Genomic DNA, 20,655 nt, shown 5'->3' with positions numbered 1-20,655 from the left:
TTTCCCACTTGTCTTTCTTTTATTCAATAGCATAAGTTTATATATCACTTGTTATAAACATATTTGGGCCTAACCTATACAAAAGCCCAAACATAAACATTCAATAATATACAAGGCCTAACAGTTACATCGTACTGCACTCCCTTCAAGGCCTTCACCAGACTCTGTTGCTAAAGCTTTGCTTGTGCCATTCTCAGCTATTATCTATGACTGAGGTAATTTTTTCTGTCTTCTATGTTGGCATCTGAATCTGTTAGAATTTACTTTAATAGTAAGATTATTGATTCTAATGATATTCTTCTTGCACCATGTGCATAATATGGTTATATGCTTCTCTGTGCAGTATGCTGCCTCAAACGTCATTTTAGTCTTGCTGATCATTTTGGCACGTGCATTTCAGACCGTGTTCCAGAGACACCAAACAGGATCAGAAGATATGGTGAAGTGTATGGTAACCATATTTTGCAAATTGGGAGAGCCTCCTGCAGCAAACATTGGTCTCTCATCATCTTCAATGAGTGCATTTTCTTCTCAATATCAATGTGATGAATGGAGTGCAAGTTATGGGAAAGATTCTTCTTTTGATACACGTCTGGAAAATTCATTCAATGTGGAAGGGCTTAAGGAGTTTAGTGGTCCTTACAGCACTATGGTTGAAGTTTCATGTATGTATAGAGAAAGCCAGAAATTGGGAGATGTGGAGTATATGCTGCAGAATTTCAGGTAACACTTTGATGATATATTACCCATTGCAAGATGTGTGGCAAGGTCACATGGAAAGTTAAATGCTTTCCCATTTCTTCATCTCTTCACGCTTCTGCCTCCACTATTTCTTCTACCTCCAATTCAACCCATCTTCAACAAATTCAGCCATAAATTCAACATCCCCTATTGATTTTCTTGCATCTTCTAATGTTCCACGTAATCTACAAGCTGATTTAAAGGCCAATTCTTGAATCCAAACATCGCCTTTTCGAAAAGAATTCAATAATTGATCCATAAATCCATAACTTATCAACATATTAACATGTTCAATTGAAGAAAAATTAACATTCAACACTAATCGCCACTTCCAATTTAGGGTTTGGGTTTCATTAATTTGCTTTTCTATTTAGTTTTGCTTTCATATGATTTTCGATTTTCAGTTTGTTTTTCATTTGATTTTCAGGTTAGTTTTGATTCCCTCTTTCCCCACTGCTATAGGCTTTCCTTCTTTCATCAGGCGACTCATCAATCTTTGATTTTTAGGTTAGTTTTGAAGTTTTTCTTTTGCATTTGGATTTTGGGATGCAAAATTACAGTTTTTTTAAACGGGTTTTGCTTATTTTCTTTAATGAAAATAGAGATTTTCATTAACTTTCATATGAAGATGAGGTTTAAGTTTTAGATTTGAAAATTTAGGTTTTTCGTTTAATTTTATATATAAAATCAGGAATTGAAAATTTAGGGCTTTCGTTTAATCCTATATGAAAAAAATCAGGGTTTTCGTTTACATGTATACACCATAATACCATAAAATTAAACATTTGGCTACTAAGTTTGTCCAAATAAACAATACCCAGATTGTAAATTTGCATCTAAGCTTAAAGAACTCAACTTTTTTCATACCCACCAAAATAAAAGAGAGAAATAGAATGTATACCTTCAATGCGTGGCTGCAAAATTTAGTGTTCATTCGTTAATTTACTCATCTGGGTAATTGGCGAAGAGATCTTATATATATATATATATATATATATATATATATATATATATATATATATATATATATATATATATATATATATATATATATATATATATATTGATAAATTATTCATTGACATTACACTTGTTTTATGATATATGACTAGACCTGGGAAAACGGTCGGTCGGTCGGGTTTTGGGTCGGATCAATTTCGGTCGGGTCAGTTTCGGGTCGGGTCAGTTTCGGATCAGGTCAGTTTCAGGTCGGATCACTCTGGGTTTCGGGTAGGTTCGGATTGACCCAACGGGTTACCATAAAACATTAGAATATCCAATCGACTAATTCAACATAAAAAAAAATCATTAAAATGTCTAAAAAAAATCATTAGAGAAATTACATGTACGATTTTCAAAAAATAGTTGGTATGTCAGGTTCATTTAAGTGCAAGAAAAATAGGGAAATTAATACTTATTTTGAAAGACTTGTAAGATACGCGCTTTATAAAAGTTATTTTGTTTATTATAATTGCAACGTTAGATAAAAATGACGTTAAAATTATCTTCACAATTTTCATGTTGGAAAGATATACAACTAACTAAGTACTTATTTCGTCTTATAAGATACGCGTTTTATAATTTAGGGTAGCGACATTCGTTTTTTTGAAAAGCTCATTCAAACATGCGAAACGTTCGTATAAATTATATTCATTTGCTTACTGAAATGTAGAAGAATTAAAAACTCATTTGACTTATTTAACAAGATACATGTATTCAATTAAGATGATTATAACGTCCTGTTTTTAAAGAAAAATAATTACGGTGGCTAAAAAGACGTTAAATACGTGTTTTTTGAGATCTATTGATAAGTTTTAGGGTTCAAGTGATATACTCAATATGTTGAGATACTTTGAAAACTAAAATTTTATTTGAAATGAATTCTAACATTGAAATTACTCTAAAAATTGATATTAAATCTGTCAAAACGGGTCGGTTTTCGGTCGGTTTCCGGTCGGGTCATTTTCGCGGGTAATTATCGGGTCGGTCATGTTTCGGATTATGTCGCTTTCGGGTCGGTCGTGTTCGGGTTTTGTCGGGTCGGGTCCCAGGTTCATTTTCGGGTCGGATCAAATTTTCCCAGGTCTATATATGACATATATTGATACGAATATGGATAGCCTACAACCCAAAACAAAACAAAAAGAGCTTGATTGTATCAAGATACTTGCTAAGCCTACTGAGCTCACTAAACTTGCTGGTTTTTGCTTGAAGATTAAGGAGGATCATCTTCAAATTGGATTAAACATCAACATGGAAGTGAGGCAAAGACAAGAAAGAACAAGAAAAAGCCATCCAATAACAAGGCATGAACAAAGAAGCATGAACAGAAGGCTGATTCCACGCATACAAGCAACAGAACAAGCAAAGCACCAACCTGTCTGCCAGCCCACCTTGCGAATCATGAAGAGCTTAGTTTGGTGCATGTATGAGCATGGAAATTCAAAGAACATCTTCATACACGAAATAAGAAGCCAAGACTCAAAGATACTATGGAGAGCCCTCACAGAAACCACGAGAACAGCTGCAAGGTCACGTACTCGTCAGTTTCTGGATAATGGCTGATCTTAGAATACTTAGGCTATTTTATGTTCTGTTTTAATCTTCATGTATGGCACGCGCTTTAATAATTAGGCACGGGGTTAGTTATGTTTGTTAGACACCCCAAACTAGCCGTTAGAAGCTCTATATAAAAGGGCATCCTCATTGTATCATTCATTCAGATCTGGTTAATGAAAGTTTCATTCAAGTAATTCTGTGCAATTACATCCTGAGTGTGTTCTTTGTGAGTGAAGCAAAGAGCGTATTCAGTTGTTTTCCACGAGGGTTAAGAGAGTGAATCTTAACTTGAGTTTGAGGAAGAGGCCAGTGACTGAGTGAAGGTCAATTGTCTCTATTCACGACATAGAACCATTCTAAGGAATTGTTCTTGTCATCCTTTTGTTTCATACAAACAGAAAGTTGTTCGTGTTTTCGTTGTGTCAAGAGTGTTCTTGACATCATTCTTGATGGGGATAAACGGCTTCTTGGATCAACCATCATCATATTTGGATCATATATCCATGTACAAGAGTAGCATTACAAGGAAAGTCAGAATTTTGATATGGGTTTATATCAATTGTCAATGATTTAAGAAGCTATCTTTTTTTTTTTTTTTTTTTTTTTTTTGTTGTATGTATACACTTTTTAGATACTGACCTAAAGTTTGGTGTTAACTTCCAAGAAAATATTGAATTAAATATATGAATTATGAACTTTTAACAAGAGATTGTGTGTCTAGCTCCTCAATCTATCTGACTTTCATTTATTAGTTTATGCTACAAATGGAGTTTCTATAGTTACATTTTCCTTTGTTTATAATTGCTCTTAATATTTAAGAAAATTACTGTGGAGATGGAGGTGATAAGAAAAAAATTTGAAAAATGCTTGTGGTACTTGTACTTGGGTTGTAAGAGGTGAGAGCCAATTAAGCTCTCACATGAGCTTTTATGTATCCTTTTTTTCTTCTGTAAATTGAAATCTTGAGATTTCTTGTTGAGATAGTACAACTCGTTAAAGTACAACTCGCTTGATACAAAAGAAACATCCCAAAACTTGCATTGGTGTTGGAAAATTGATTGGCCTACCGGTCATGTGTATGGTGATATTCACCACAACATATTTAACAGCATAATTACATTCTTATCACATCTACATGCTACAGAAAAACTTGTCACTTCTGCTAGCTTGTGCTGCTGCCATGGCTTGTGCTGCTGCCATGGCTTGTGCTTCTGTTCATATCTTCTGAACTTCCTGTCTCCACAGCATAGACAGTCTCTGCCTACGTCATCCCATTTAGCCTTGCCCTTTTCAGTTTCTTAGAATGTTTTTCACGAACGATACATATTTTTGTTCTCTGTTCTATTGAATTTAAGCCTCCCCAACACAATACTCTCACTAACATACTCAACTGTCAACACTCTACTGTCTACATAAAACACACTCCAAATTACAGTGGATTACGTTGTGCAATTTTTTTCATTGTCGTGCATTTATCTTATGATATTAGCCAACAACTAATTAAGGAACTCTCTATAACTTCTTACATGCATGTTTCACTCAAAATTTCTTCGGTGATGCAGAATCTCCTACCATCACCCAAATAATCAACCTCTGATTTAGACTTTAATCAGAGCTCTTCTTGAAGGCTGTGTAACTCCTGTCTGAATTTTTCTCAGCAACCCTTTTTAGAAAGGTAAACAGTTCACACAAGAATTTTTTCATGCTTGTCAATATCACCTTAAATGTAATCTACCCACATAAATTAAAAAGTTGGCTGTATAAGTTTTTCCCTCTGTAAGTACATGAGTTAGTTATTTTTGGCGTTATAGACACCCCTAAGGCCCTAAGTAATTTACATAATGATTCCTTTTCCCAATCAATATTTTCAATGTATTTATGCACAACTCTTGTCCAAATTTGCAACTGAACTTGAGACAACAACAAAACGGTTAATTAGTTTAGAATAGCAATTTTTGTGTTTTTGTCTGTTAACTGATCCACTTAAGAGGATTGATTGACATCAAGATTGTCGAGTATAATTGTATATTTATTGCCTTTTGACACTTGGCTCGAGTTCTTTTAACGTTAGAAGACTAGTATTTTGAGCTCCTAATTTAAAAAAATATGAACTCTAATTTCTCAGGTCAAAGTGATGGTTCATCTTCCAGAAAATTATGTGAGATGTGAGCATGATTTCGAAGTAAAGTGTAAATGGCCAAAGATTTTTGGGTTGGTGAGAATTTTTATCCTTGTCTAAAATGAAAAGGAAGAGGTAGATGTAGACTTTAATGAAGGTCAAAGTGATTTTTTAATTAGAAGAATAAAAGGTATTTTTTGAATAAATTAAAAGGAAAAGTGCTTTACTGGTTGTAAACCGTTCTTTGCAACAAAGGTCCATTTGCAACAAAAGCTATGCAAAAGTTGGATTATTTAAAATTTTCAAAAGGTAGAATTATTAACAAAGAATAGGCACTAGATTGGATTATTCAAAATAATTTTTTCTCGTTCTAAAAGACTTGTTGCGTTGGTTGTTGGTCGCAGCTAAAGGTATCGCAACAAATGTTGCATTGGTCATGAAATACGACTCCAATAAGGGGTCATGAGACATTGCTAGCTTGAGGCAGGGTGACTGACGTTGATTGTTGACGAACCGACGCAAGAGTTTTTTTATAATTATTTTATATTTATAAACGGCCAATAATACGTAACTATACACAATGAGAACAATAATATCCACAATAATATTTCAATACTCCTACACCAAAATATCCATAAAAATATAAATAAACAAAATCCAACACAATATGTCAATATCCAAGTCTAGTATAATACGATAGTGCTCCAAAACTAGTATATACACAATCCAACACAATATATATATCAATATCTCAAATATAATATACATAATCCAACGGTGTATTTTTTTTAGTCTTTTATCCAAAAAGATTAAATCACTAAAACGTTGTCCCTAAGAAGATTGGGTCACTTGGATAATGTCCCAAGAAGATTTAGTCGTCATCCAAATTCTAGAGTACGATATAACTACATTATTTCCTCTTCGTCCATATGTTGTACTAGTGCCCACGAACAATATTCCTTCTTCTCATTTGATGATTTTGATACATATCTCATAATTGTTGGCCTCCAAAACAAGACAAGCCTCAGTATTCATCTTAAAAACAAAACCTTAGCTCTTAACTTTAAACGAGTCTCACAACTTTAAATTTTATACCTTCTAAAGAGAATTAGAGTTACGCAACAAACCATGTCCATATAGAAGCATATGGATTCAAAGTAACATTAATCCTATTCAGGTGGTACAAATTTTGGATCAAGTTATATTTAAAGGTTTATCCCCGATACACCGGTTGAGGTTTGTCTTATTTTGAGACTCCCAACTTTTGGGATGTGTCCCAAATTCATCAAATGAAACTCCCATCTTCTTTTACGTCCTAACTTATAGATAGAAATTACCACCTAAGTTTGGAATAGATTGTTTTGATGCACTAGTTGGCCATTTCTCTCTCATTGCTGGTATGACTTTTTGCATCAACACTGCTCCTATTTGTCTTTTGTGATTGATTGTATTGACTTAGTTTTCAACTCTCCCCTTCTCCTATTTGTCTTTTGGATCAACCTGATATGTAAAAGGAAAAACATCTATCTTTTCATAAAAAGCATATATCCATTAGTTGAATAAATGGGCTTAGCCACTAACACATAGATATTATTTTTGGACATAGCATTTTTATTGAATTTCTGGATGTAGCTAATAAATTTCTTCTGGTACTAAGTAGTACGTATGTTTTGTTTTTATGAAGTTGAACAATTTTTCATCTATGTGCACGAAATTAGACATATTTATGAATTTACTTGTGTTTGTTTGCATATTGAGACTACTAGTGACAATGATGTGCAAATTTTATTTAACCGCAAGCGCACGATATATGTGTAGTTGCAGGGTCAAACACAAGGAAGTTAGGACAAGGAACTTGTTAATTTCTACTAATTATATTGCTTAAAGAGAAAAAAAAGTTTGATTGATTTTTGTCTAACAAACTAAAAATGCAATATAAAATGGATTTAAACTATATGATCAAAAGAACTAGAGTGTCGGGAATCCCTTAAATTCTTGTATGAACTATGATCAAACTCTTGTTAGTGTCTGTGAAATGTCGAATTAATTATGTGATTAAATATGATCTTGTTAATCTTAAACTCTCGCTCTGTTGATTAACTATTAAATTTAGACCCTAAATTCTTGTATGAACTATGATCAAACTCTTGTTAGTGTCTGTGAAATGTCGGATTAATTATGTGATTAAACATGATCTTGTTAATCTCAAACTCTCACTCTATTGATTAACTATTAGATTTAAATCCTATTAATTCAATTCTCACACGCTAATTTTATTGAATGTATTAATAAGAATTTAAATAAAATTTACCCTAAAGCAAAGTTAATCCTAATCTCACACGCTAGTTCTATTGACTAGTCCAACCAAGCATATTTAATTCAGGGTAAATGGTACAATTCAATCATATTAATCCTAATTTCATAAACACATTTAATAATCAAATCTTACTTGTATTATAGGTTCAAACTCTAACCCTAGAAAATGAAGTAACTCACTATTCATGGTAAAAGCGATGAACATAAACCCTAAAATGATACTAAACATGAATGAAAATGATAATATTGAAATTTGCAAGGAAAATCAATAATTAAACTACAAGACACATAATTAAAGATCCAAGATACAAAAATATGAAGAACAATACTACTTTTAATAAATGACAATGTCTAGGAAAAATAATTAAAGTTTGACAAGGAAAGATTAAACTGATACAAATTTAATAAAGAAAGATTAAACTACAACTAAGAAAGTAAATTAAAGACAAGAAGTTAAAAACTTACAAATATTAAAAATGAAGTTCTATGGAGGGAGATGAAGGAGGAAGGAGGAAGGAGGAAGGAGGAAGAAGGAGAAAGAAGGGGTTTTTTCAATCTCCCCCCTTATGCTCCCTAAAGGAGGCTTCTCAAATGCCACTCGTTAATCACTAAATAAACCTAAGAAGTTAATTAAAATAAAAGATAAAATAAAAATAATACACAATTAAAGTGACGAAAAAAACGCTGCCTGGAATCCAAAAGAAATAGCCTAGTCGGCATTCACATGCAGGACAAGGAAGCCGAGTCGGTTTTTTGGCTGACAATTTTAGCGAACTTCAAACGGTTTTCATTTCTTGTTTGGTTGTCGGAATTAGGCGTATAATATATCGTTGGAAAGCTCTTGAAGTCTAGTTTTTAATGCCATAAATTTTGCATTAATGCAAACTTCCTATCAAAACTTATGACCAAAAGAGTAGACATGTATCAAAATTCACCTCAAAACTTTTACATTATAGACACTCTTTTACTCTTTTGTTCATTTTCTTTGTAAAACATCTTCAACCGAGCTAAAATCTCTTTAGTAAACTTAGTCATCATCAAAACCTTAAGAATTATGCTTAAAACAATCAAAACCACTCAAAATCAACATGAATAATCAAAATATGTAATGTAGCATAAATCTTAAAAATAGGCACGAAATTACTAACAACGACTATCATTAAGGAGTATAAAATAATATAAATAAGTGCAAGTCTTTGCACTTATCAGAAAACAACTTTAAGATAGTTCTGTTAGTGACATTGGATTCACTAGCTAACTCCTTTCTCCGACCAGACCGATTATTTATAATGAGCCAGTTATGCCATCATCATCATCATCCTACCCAGTGTATCCTTCTCATAGAAAAACTATAGACAGGGTCTGGGGAGGGAAGGATGACGACAACTCATACTCATAAAGGAGAGCGCGGCCAAAAGAGTCCCCCGGCTCGAGAAAGATAAGAGACGTAACTACATGAGAAAGATAAATTAAAAGCCTATAAATAAAATAAATTAGTAGAACCAACTACAAAATAAAAGAAAACAAAAAAAAACTAATAATAAAAGAAATGAGAGAAGCAAGAGGGCAAGAACACCAAAAAGTAATCTAAAAGGACATCAGTAGTCTAAAACATGGATATGACACCTCCAACTACCCATATCCCTAGTCAGACCCTCAGAGAGGTTTAACTCATACAAATCAACTTTTATTTACTTATCCCAATTTCTCCCGAATCTTCCTCGACTCCTCGTTATATCTTAACATGAAATTATATTGTAAAATATTATCTGCTTATTTCTATCGAAAATAAATGCAATACTGAATGAAATAAATTTTAAAAACATTAATATATCATTATTCAAGCATTGCAACTTTAGAATACATAATAATCCACACGAGATATACGGTACCATATTGTGTTACAAATATCATTGTTAGTCCTTCATAATACTCCCTCCAAATCATTTTAATTGTACTATTTGTTTGGGCACGGTTATTAAGGGTGGTGTGGGGTCCATTAAAAAGGTGGTAGTTGGGTAAGTAGTGAAGGGTAAATAGTGAAAGGTTATTTAATTAATTAGTTTGGGTAAGTAGGGTATATGGGGGTATATTCGTAAATATGTGTGTGAACTAAGGGTATTTAGGTAAAAAAAAGATTGACAAAAATAGAAATGTGACAATTGATATGATTTTGCCGAATAAGGAAATGTGACAACTAAATTGGTTCGGAGGGGAGTATGAATTACTTTGACATGAATGAGTAAAAGAAAGATAGATCAGTGAAACATACTTCGCTAGTTTGTTCGTCTTTGAAATTTGCGATTCGCTTAAAATGATTCAAAATAGCATAAAATCGATTCACTTTTTCTGATTCACAAATCGCAATTCAAGAGACAATTAGCGAGTCATGTAACAGTGAGATCGATTAATCATTTAAACCCCGATAAAGGCTGAAGCACAGGAATTACTTTCAAATCCACTTTCCTCCTCCCAACTATACCAAATGCTTCATTCATATCAATATCTTCTTGTTTACTCCCATCAGGCAATTTCCAATCAAAATGATAAAGTAACATAGCTAAAACCAGTTCAACATTAGCTATACCAAGTCCCATTCCGGGACATATTCTTCTTCCCGCACCAAACGGGATTAATTCAAAATTATTTCCTTTGTAATCTATTGAAGAATTAACAAATCTTTCGGGATCAAACTTTTCAGGATCTTTCCAACACTCAGGATTTCTTCCGATAGCCCACGCATTGAGAATAACTCGAGTTTTTGAAGGTATATCATATCCATTTATTTTACATTCCCTCATTGATTCTCTTGGTACCAAGCAAGGTAAGGGTGGGTGAAGCCTTAATGTCTCCTTGATAATGCATTTTAAATATGTAAGCTTTTCTAGACTTGACTTGTCCACCATTATAATATTTTCTTGTAATACTTGTCTAACCTCATTTTGTGCCTTTTTCATTACCGTTGGATTCTTCAACAATTCTGCGATTGTCCAATCTATGACGGTTGAAGATGTCTCTCCTCCAGCACCAAACAACTCCTATAAAAGTTACACATATTCAATCTATGGTGATTGTAGCTTCTTCTAGCCTCATATATATATATATATATATGATCAAATAAGAAAGATTTTAAAATGAGAAGGATGAGAAAGATTTTTGTTTAATTTTGTTTTGTTACTATATATAAAAAAAATGATATTATGTTATAAAATAAGAACATTCTAAAAATTATTTCATAGTTACTTTTCTGTGTAACATAGTTACTTTTACAAATATATGTATTTGGCTCAATTGTGACCATAGATTTTTTTTATTTTAGTGAAATTAAGATTATAGAGTCCTTTTTACCCTTCTTATTTTCAATCTCTTATTGGATCCCTTCCCCCCTCTCGCTCTCTCTCTCTATATAAATGGGTACCCGAATTAATATGGCCCATGTCACGGTCCAATTAATATGGGTACCCGAATTTTGGGATCCGCATTAGTCAGGTTGGGACAACTGGCACCCGGTTTTATTTTTGATAATTTGGGCTGATTTTATTGTTTATAGAGAAGACCCAATGCAGAAAGAAAAGACGCATCGATTGCTGAAAGTCTACTAATTCCATAAATTGCTATCAAAAGGAAAATTCATTCATCAAAAAATGATCATAAATGGAATCAGTAAATGTAAAAATGCATATTTGAAGCAGACTTGAAGTAGACTTTCAGCAATTTATGGAATCAGAATATGTAAGAAGAGGCATCAAAAAGATAATTCATTCATCAAAGTATATATTGTTAAAATGCAGATTAATTTGGAGCAGAATTTCAGAAATTTATGATTAAAAAACAAACGGCCCATGACCCGCTTCACCTAAAAAGGGTATTTGTTTTTTTTAAATAGTCACCGGATTTCCGCTTCAATTAAAATTTTGGCCCATACCCGACCAGGTTAAGACGGGTGGGGTATCTGACCCATAGTTTACAATTTATTTTAGAAACTGACCCGCCATTTATATTGCGGGTCGGCGAGTCAGATCAAGCGGACCGGGTTTTTTTTTAACTGGCCTAGTTTTAATATATGAACAGTTAAACGCATCACATGAATTGAAAGTGAGCCTTTTATAAATCCCAACTCAAAATATGCAAACTAATAACGATCTATTTGGTAATCAGTATTAAATGGGGAGATGAAAAATTAGTGTAATTAATTTTGGTAGGAATATTTCTTGACAAGTTTAATGATCATGCTTATTCACCTTCAACAATCTTATTTTTCGTCACAAAATTCAGTGCATTATCATTTGAAAATATGATATTAAATAGTAATAACAAATTGTGAAAAAATTTACACTATAAATCATTTCAATTCACAGGTACTAAGTACCGATAGCCAGTGATATAACAACTATACTTAGATTTTGATTTTTGGGGTTTTATTTGTTAATTGTTATGCTTTATCTTTATCAAACTGTTCATGATAGTTTGACTTCTATCTATGATTTATACTTTTATAGTATACTAGTATAAAAATTTGTATAATACACATATTTATTAGTATGAAATATATGAAAATATAATTTTAAAAAATAATGCAAATATATATTATCGTGATTAAATTTAACGAATACAAAATTTTTAAAGCAAAAATTAAATACTAATTTTTTAAAAAAATTATTTATCGTATACATCACTATTTGCTATAATAAATTTTAAAAATACTTTACCTAATTTAGCTCCATTAAAAAAATTAAATTCAAAATTGGGCAAATATTTTCATGTAGTCAACTATCATCCACTAAAACAGTTTTATGTGTTAACGCTCTCAAAGAATGACATTTGTCATTTTCTAACATTTTTATTGGAGTAGTATGTATGATATAATTTGGATAAACAAATAAGAATAAAAAAAGGGAAAGGGGAAGAGTTTGTGAGAGAAAAGTTTTTTTAACATGTAGATTAAAGAAAGAAAAAGATTAAGAAAGAATCGAATTCAAATTAATTTTATTTGAGGAAATTAGCTTTTAAGAAACTAATTTAACTAAATATTTAAACTGATGCATAATGATTGAGGCTTCAAGATATGTTTTGTACTCTAATAAGCCCTTCATACCAAGAGTCCTTTGGGTTAGAACTTCGAAGTATGGATGCAAGTTGCAACACATGTTTACTCAAACATGACGCTAAATATTCCATTTAAAATAATAAGAGGCAGATGAGATTCGAATCCGTAACTTCTTATCATGCATGTTGGCTTTTAATAGCATGTTAAGACATCTATTGGTTATAATTAATGTTTCTTATAGATAAAAATGTTATTTTATGTAAAAAAAATATTTGTTTAAAACATTATCTTATCTATGACACATCTACTTAATATTGATAAACTTAAATACTATTAAAGTAACATTTTCATAACAATCTTAAAGTATATATTCATAAAATAGTTTTGAGTATTTTGAGAAGATAAAAAGCTTAAATTATTATGGGAATGTTACTCCAATAGTAGTACCTGTTTAAAGTCAATTGTTTTGAGCAAATAAGTCCTAGTTTAGATTATTTTTGCAAAATGTTTTTAAATAATTTGCAAATTACAGCATTAAAGTTTTGGATTTTTACACATTACAGTATTAATATTTATTTTTTGCGAAATTACAGCCATCAAAGTATCAAAAGTCTATAGTATGTATGCCAAATCACAAAATTCCGACTATTTTGATAGTCGAAATTTTAAATTAACGAAATTTTGTGATTTGACCTGAATGCTATAGATTTTGATACTTTAGTAGTTATAATTCAAAAAAAACATTAACAATGTAATGTGTAAAATTCTAAAAACTTTAATAATGTAAATCGCAAATTATTCTCAAATTTTTGTAGTTGATAATCATATCAAAATATATGGATGATACTTACAAAAACAATAGCCTTGATGTTATCTTTTGTGAGATGGAACTTATTGTGAAGATGTTTGTGATCCTTGTAATAATTTAAAAGTATATCAACCAAATCTCCATCTTCATGGTTATGTTTCTTGTTCATTAAATGTTCGTCAATTATGGGTTCCATTAGATTGTCCATCCTTGTCACCATTCTTTGCAATTTGGCTTTCATCCCAGAAATACTACTTATGGACTTTAGCGATGGATACAGATCGCCGATTGAAAATCCAGAGATCAGCTCCGCCACGTCTGCAACTAGTTTTCTAAATGCTTCTCCGTCTTTCGCTTTTTTATTTATTGCTACTCTGTTTTTACAAGTAACCATTTAGATTCATCGGCTGATATATATCAATTAAATCTCAAATAAAATGAAATATTATGTGTAAATATACCATACTTTCTCTGTTTTTTATTATATTCGTTACATTTAACTTTTTAAGCAATTCAATGTGTTATTTTGATAATTTATGTATTAATTTATAGACATTTAAAAATTATAAAAGTTAATATTATAAAAGCATATGATTAGACGATTCAAACAAGATCCTACTTGATTATATTTTTTCTTACACATTAACCGCAATATATAAAATAAGCTTGAGCGATAAATAGTGTCAATAATCATTATGTAGACAGTATTTCAGACCGAAGGAAGTACATGAATTGATTAGCGTATTGGTTTTCACATATTAATTCGACTAGGAATCCATTATTAATTTTTTTTTCTGAATCTACTACTATAATTAAGTTAACCAATGAATTCAAACATTTACATACTCGCTCTGTTTTTTTTTTGATGTTTTTATTTGCTTTATACACATTTTTTAAACATGTGTTTTGAGGCTTAATATTATTCGACTAATGGTATTAGTGATTATCAACAATAAAAATAATAATATTATTATTTAAATAATTAAATTTAAATATAAATTAATTTTTTTAAAGTAATATGGATTCTTAGGGATTATCAACAATAAAAAAATATTACCTCCTCTTATTCGGTACATTACATGTGTCTCATTTTCATTTTATGTCAAGTCATTTCAAATGTTTCATTTCTATTTTGAGTATCTTTTTATTTATATATTTATTTTTTTTATCATAATTGGACCTTTTATTCTACACATGTGGTCTCATTTAACTATAAATTAGACTCTATCTTCTACTCATGTGTTAAACTCCATTATAAATTAAACTCTCTCTCCTACACATTTGGTCCCATTTAATTATTTAAAAACTGGTAGAAGAGTCAAATGGTACACATATGATGAATATGTGGGAGTATATTATTTATCACGTTTTTTCCCAAAGCCCCCAAACATACAAGACGGACCTATGATTAGTAATAGAGGTGTTCATAACCGGGTATCACAAGTACCCGGTTAATCGGGTACTTTTTGTAATGGCTCGTGTCTCGACCGGATGTATTCAGATACCCGAATATCGAGTACCCGGATAAATCGGGTTGGATTGTGTTCAATTTTTTTATTTTATTGGCATAATTTTAATATCTCAGGCCGTAAAATTACAATAATGAGTTGCGGCAGATTTTTTATAATACAACAAACATAAGCATTTTAAAGTTACTGTTGGTATTAAGTAATGCTATCTTAGTTTGATCATTGTTTCCGGCGTAACATATTCTTTGTCTTAGCTAATGCATGCTCACAAGTTACAACAATTGTTTTAAGAGCTAGTCTTTTGAGAGAAGTATCTTAATCTCAACCTATTAAGGATTAATGTCTATTTACTGTATTTTTAATGTACTATCTACTTATATTATCCTTAATATCTACTTATCGTATCCTTAATGCCTACTTTCAATATCTTAAAAATCTAATTATTTATTCTTAATACTTACTTATAAAGAGACCATCTCTCACATGGATTTGTGCTTGTTTAATATATAATTCTAACTTATATCTACCTAGCATGTAGTATATAAATGTATAAGTATGATTCAACAAAAAAATATACTTCATTTAGTATTTACTTAGTAACTAACCGGCTAGAAGCATTAATACTTTTAAAAAATAAATTTTTCGGTCGGCGGATACTCGGCTCAATGTATTTTGTGGCCTATGACCCAACTTAATTAAGATAGGTCGGGTACTCAACCCGGATCATATTATTTTTTTAAAAAATTAACCCGCCATTTAGAATGCGAATCAGCGTATCGGCAAATCGGGTCAAGCGGATCGAGTTTTTTAACACCCCTAAATAGTAACCACATACCTCAAAATAATATCAAAGCTAAGGTTGAAAAGTTTGCTAGTAAGGTTGATAACAGAGCCGGCCTTAACCTCAGGAAGCATAGATTGAAAGAAATCCATTACAGCTTCTTCTCTACACGAATGAAACCCATGAACTCGACGGGCCGTGAACAGTTCCAGTGTTGCTATCTTCCGCACTTGTCGCCAATACTCACCATAAGGCGCTAATGCAATGTCACTTGATTTATAAAAAAGTATTTCAGGTGTTAACAAATTAGGCCGACTACAAAGAACTGAATCATTGGTTTTCAATGCTTCCTTCGCCATTTTTGACGACGAAATCACGACTGTCGGAACTTGACCTAGCTGAAGGTACATGATAGGACCGTGCACCCTTGCTAGCTCCGCTAAGCGGTGGTGTGGGAGGGTGGTTTTTGAAGCTAGTTGATGGAGATTGCCTATTAATGGTAGTTTTGGAGGTCCTGGTGGTAAATTTTTTGATGGGTTTTTGTTTATAAGCTTTATAAATATGGTAATTGTGAGAGAAATAGTTAATGTTATTAGTGAGAGTATCCATGGAAATTCCATTGCTTTTTGTTTCTTTGAATGCTTTTTCTTTGTTTTCCTACTTTTAGGCTGCTTATACATTACTTTCATCGTCAACACTTTGTTGACAACGAAATAATTTTGATGTTTTTTCTTTTCTATAATTCAACCTTTTTATGAGTATATTTTGTGATAAGAAATCCCATTTTTATTTTTTTCTAATTTGTACTCACTCCGAACCAATTTAGTTGTCATATTTTTTTATTTGGCAAAATCATATCAATTGTCACATTTTTATTTTTGTCAATCTTTTTTTACCTAAATATCTTTAGTTTACACACGTAATTACGAATATACCCTCATATACCCTACTTACCCAAACTAATTAATTAAATAACCCTTTACTACTTACCCAACTACCATTTTTTAATGGACCCACACCACCCTTAATAACCATGCCCAAGCAAATGGGACAATTAAAATAGTTCGGAGCTAGGGAGTATTAATTTGGCTATTTAACCCATGTACCTAATAAACTGATAACAATCTGTGTTATTTTATTAATATTAAGTACTTTTTATGTTCTGATTTTGTTAAAGATTGTGCAAAGAAACAATCTAAAGAGTAAAGTGAACAAGAGAATGTAAAAGAAAACTTTTCATTACAACTTCATTGATTGATTACAAATGAATGTGAGGGTTGATATTTATACAAACCTAAGACTCAACGGAATGAGTTAGTTACTGCTGTAACAACTCCTAACAACCTAAAAACAGAAAAATATAAACCCATACAAGAAACTGAATAGGATGAGACTAATACATCATGTGCTAAATAAACACAATACAAAGGATCCTAGACTATAAACTCCTATATAAGAAGATCTTTCAGAAAGACGGACATGTGTTGAGTCTTCTGGTTTGATATCTTGATTCTTCTGTTTGAAGCTTCTGACTTCACTACCCTTGATCATCATGATATACACCTTCTGTGTAGCATACTCTCAGCTTAGATCTTTAGGTTGAGAGCTTAACCACCTGCATAAGGATCACTGCTTTCAATACCCCCTCAAACTAGTTGTAGAAGGGTTTTACACAAAAATAAAACATGTGTCTTTGTATTAAAAACACTATTATAAACTCTAAAGAAATATGTGTAAAAGTTTATGAGGTATAAAGTAACAAATAATAGAGGCAAAATAGACATTTACATAGTTATTTTTTATCAAAATTTATAATATTGCAAGTAATTTATAATAGGTAAATAAGAAAAATGTAGCAGTGGAAAAATTAAGTTCTAAAAATCCAACCTTTTATTTTTTTCTATAAAAATTAATGATTATAGAATATTTTCTATTTAAGAATCGGAGTGTTACATATCAAAGTCTTTTCAGTGAACAATTTTATTTGGGTCATCGAATTGATTTCAAATTAAATATTTCAAATTGGTTTAAAATTAAGTCTAGTGATCATAATGATTTTAATCCATAATTAAAGATCAATTTTAAAGTCAAATCAAAATTCTTATGATTATGAGATTGATTAAATACCATATCGTCGAATCTCTTTTCAACGTTTTAAATGAAAGGGTCAAATTTTTATAAAAATAAAATTTTTCATATCAAATATATTAGATCACCAGCTGTACATTGGCATAATTTAAAATTAATGATGCTTATGAAAGGTGTCATATATATACATACTACCATTGTTGGTATTATTGGAAGAGTTTATTTGACCTATATATGCCACAAAGGTATTAGTTAAAAGTTATTAATTACATTATTTAAACAATCTTATTACAAAAAATTCTTTTAAATGTTTTTTTCTTTTTTTCTTTTTTCAATAATAAGTATAGTGGTTAAATATCGTTAAATGAAGTTGCTCAAATAAGATATATAACTCATAGTCAGCCTATGACACATCGCCCTTCAGATAGATTAGACAAACCATTATTGGAATGAGACAATTCCATAGTCAAACTTCTTGTTAATGATATGATTTTTTATTTCGTGTAAATAAATGACATTATTATACTTTTAATTATTGTTTAAGGGCCAGCTGGCGATAAAATTAGAATTTATTTACTTAATCGTATTCACATGATCAATATCGTGTATGCACGATCTATTTCTATATCCTTTATTTATTTATTTATTTTTTTAATATTATTTGTTATTTTAGTTTATTTTATTTAGTTTGTATTATTTTTATTTTTTAGATAATAATCAATTACTTTCTTAACAAATATATATATATCAATCATACCTCACGACATAATTTTTCTAAATCTTAACAAATATTCATGACTTTAAAATATGTTGTATACTAGCGCTATCAATACTTAAATTACATTTCTTGCATTAAAATTCTTGTAATTAATCATTTACAGGTCGTCTTGTATGTGATTGTCTCACTATGAAACGGACCCATATAATTAGCGCATTTATTTAATTAATTACTTTAAGATCGTAAGTAATCGTTTTAAGGTTATAAGTAATCACTTTAAAACTATACAAATGATTCTTTTAAAATTATAATCAATCAATTTAACATTATAAATTATCACTTTAAGACATAAAGTGTATAATGGCCACCCAATAGAGATGGTCTCACTGTGAGACCGACTCATTTGAGAATTAGTGACAACCCATCTTATATGAGACCGTCTCACCATTAGACAAGCCCATATAAGTAAGAACATTTCTCTAGTGATCACTTTGAAATTGTAAGTGGTCTTAAGGTCATAAGTAATAACATTAAAACTATAAAAAATCATCACTTTAAAAATAAATATACATTGAATCAACCCAATTAAAATGGTCCTACTATAAGACCGAGAATTTGATGGTTAAATAAAAATTAGAATTGTTTAGCTCTCACGTTAGAGTGTCGGGAATTCCCTAAAGTCTTGTATGATCAAACTCTTTTTAGAGTCTATGAAATGTCGGATTAATTATGTGATTAAATATGATCTTGTTAATCTCAAACTCTCGCTCTGTTAATTAACTATTAGATTTGGACTCTACTAATTCAATGCTCACACGCTAGTTTTATTGAACGAATTAATAAGAATTTAACTAAAATTTACCGTAAAGCAAAGTCGATCCCAATCTCACACGGTAAGTCTATTGACTAGTTCGACAAAGCATGTTTAGTTTAGGGTTATTGGCACAATTTAACCACTTTAATCTTAATTTTATAGACACTTTCAGTAATCAAATCATATTTGACTTATAGGTTCAAACCCTAAACCTAGAAAATGCATTTACTCACTATTCATGGTGAAAGCGATAAACACAAACCCTAAGATAATACTAAACATGAATGAAAATGATAATATTGAAATTTGCTAGGAAAAAATAATTAAACTATGAGACACACAATTAAAGATCTAAGAGGCAACAATATGAAGAACAATACTACTTTTAATAAATGACAATTTCTAGAAAAAACAATTAAAATTTGACAAGGAAAGATTAAACTAATATTTGATAAAGAGTAATAAAAATGGAGTTCCATGGAGGAAGATGAAAGAGGAAGGAGGAAGGAGGGGTTTTCAATCTACCCCTTCATGCTCCCTAAAGGAGGCTTTCTCTAATTGCCCCTTATTAACCACTAAATAAACCATAAGAAGTTAATTAAGAATAAAGATTAAAGAAAATAATACAAAATAGAAGTATTGAAAAATGGGCTGCATGGATTCCAGAAGAAAAGGCCTCGGCTTTTTTGGATGACAATTTCAGTGAACTTCAAACGATTTTTATTTCTTGTTCGATTATTGGAATTGGGCATATAACATACCATTGAAAAGCTCTTGAAGTCTAGTTTCCAATGCCATAAACCTTGTATTAATACGATCTTCTTATCAAAAGTTATAACCAAAAGACAAAATAGTTGTTCGCAGTTAGTAACTGCGAACAACTATTTTGACCTGTTTTTGTGGAGCATGTTGTTCGCAGTTAATATTGAATCAACAACTTAATGTGATCAAACAGGACCTCCATTATCAACTCCACAATCAACAACACCTACAAGTAGCAAGACAAAGAGAACAAGAATGGAAACCATAGAAATTTCAAACGGATTTTCCACAAAGCTGGGTAAAATTGGTGATGTAATGGAAGCCGCAACAAAGCATATTGGTAGACTTGCTGATTGCTTTCAGCATGAATCTGACTCAGCTAACAGAAGAATGAACGTGACTAGTGAGATTATGAATATGGAAGGGTTGTCTA

The 20,655-nt window shown here is 31.1% G+C and overlaps 2 protein-coding genes across 2 annotated transcripts; one reads left to right on the top strand and one right to left on the bottom strand.

The window, feature by feature from the left end:
* Positions 1-17: 17 nt before the first annotated feature.
* On the top strand, positions 18-3,441 carry LOC130821305 (uncharacterized). The gene is made up of 3 exons (XM_057687004.1): positions 18-723; positions 1,169-1,248; positions 2,956-3,441. The coding sequence occupies exons 1-2, from the start codon at positions 290-292 to the stop codon at positions 1,239-1,241; spliced, it is 507 nt and encodes a 168-aa protein (XP_057542987.1). The 5' UTR covers positions 18-289; the 3' UTR covers positions 1,242-1,248; positions 2,956-3,441.
* Positions 3,442-9,969: 6,528 nt separating this feature from the next.
* On the bottom strand, positions 9,970-16,460 carry LOC130820928 (cytochrome P450 726A27-like). Its single transcript, XM_057686483.1, has 3 exons — positions 15,895-16,460; positions 13,634-13,964; positions 9,970-10,773 (listed from the first exon to the last, which is right to left on the bottom strand). The coding sequence occupies exons 1-3, from the start codon at positions 16,458-16,460 to the stop codon at positions 10,147-10,149; spliced, it is 1,524 nt and encodes a 507-aa protein (XP_057542466.1). The 3' UTR covers positions 9,970-10,146.
* Positions 16,461-20,655: the final 4,195 nt, after the last annotated feature.

The sequence above is a fragment of the Amaranthus tricolor genome, chromosome 8, assembly GCF_026212465.1.
Source record: "Amaranthus tricolor cultivar Red isolate AtriRed21 chromosome 8, ASM2621246v1, whole genome shotgun sequence".
NCBI classification, from domain to species: Eukaryota; Viridiplantae; Streptophyta; class Magnoliopsida; order Caryophyllales; family Amaranthaceae; genus Amaranthus; species Amaranthus tricolor.
The sequence above is the reverse complement of the archived record's forward strand: the minus strand, read 5'-3'. Positions and strand labels throughout refer to the sequence as shown.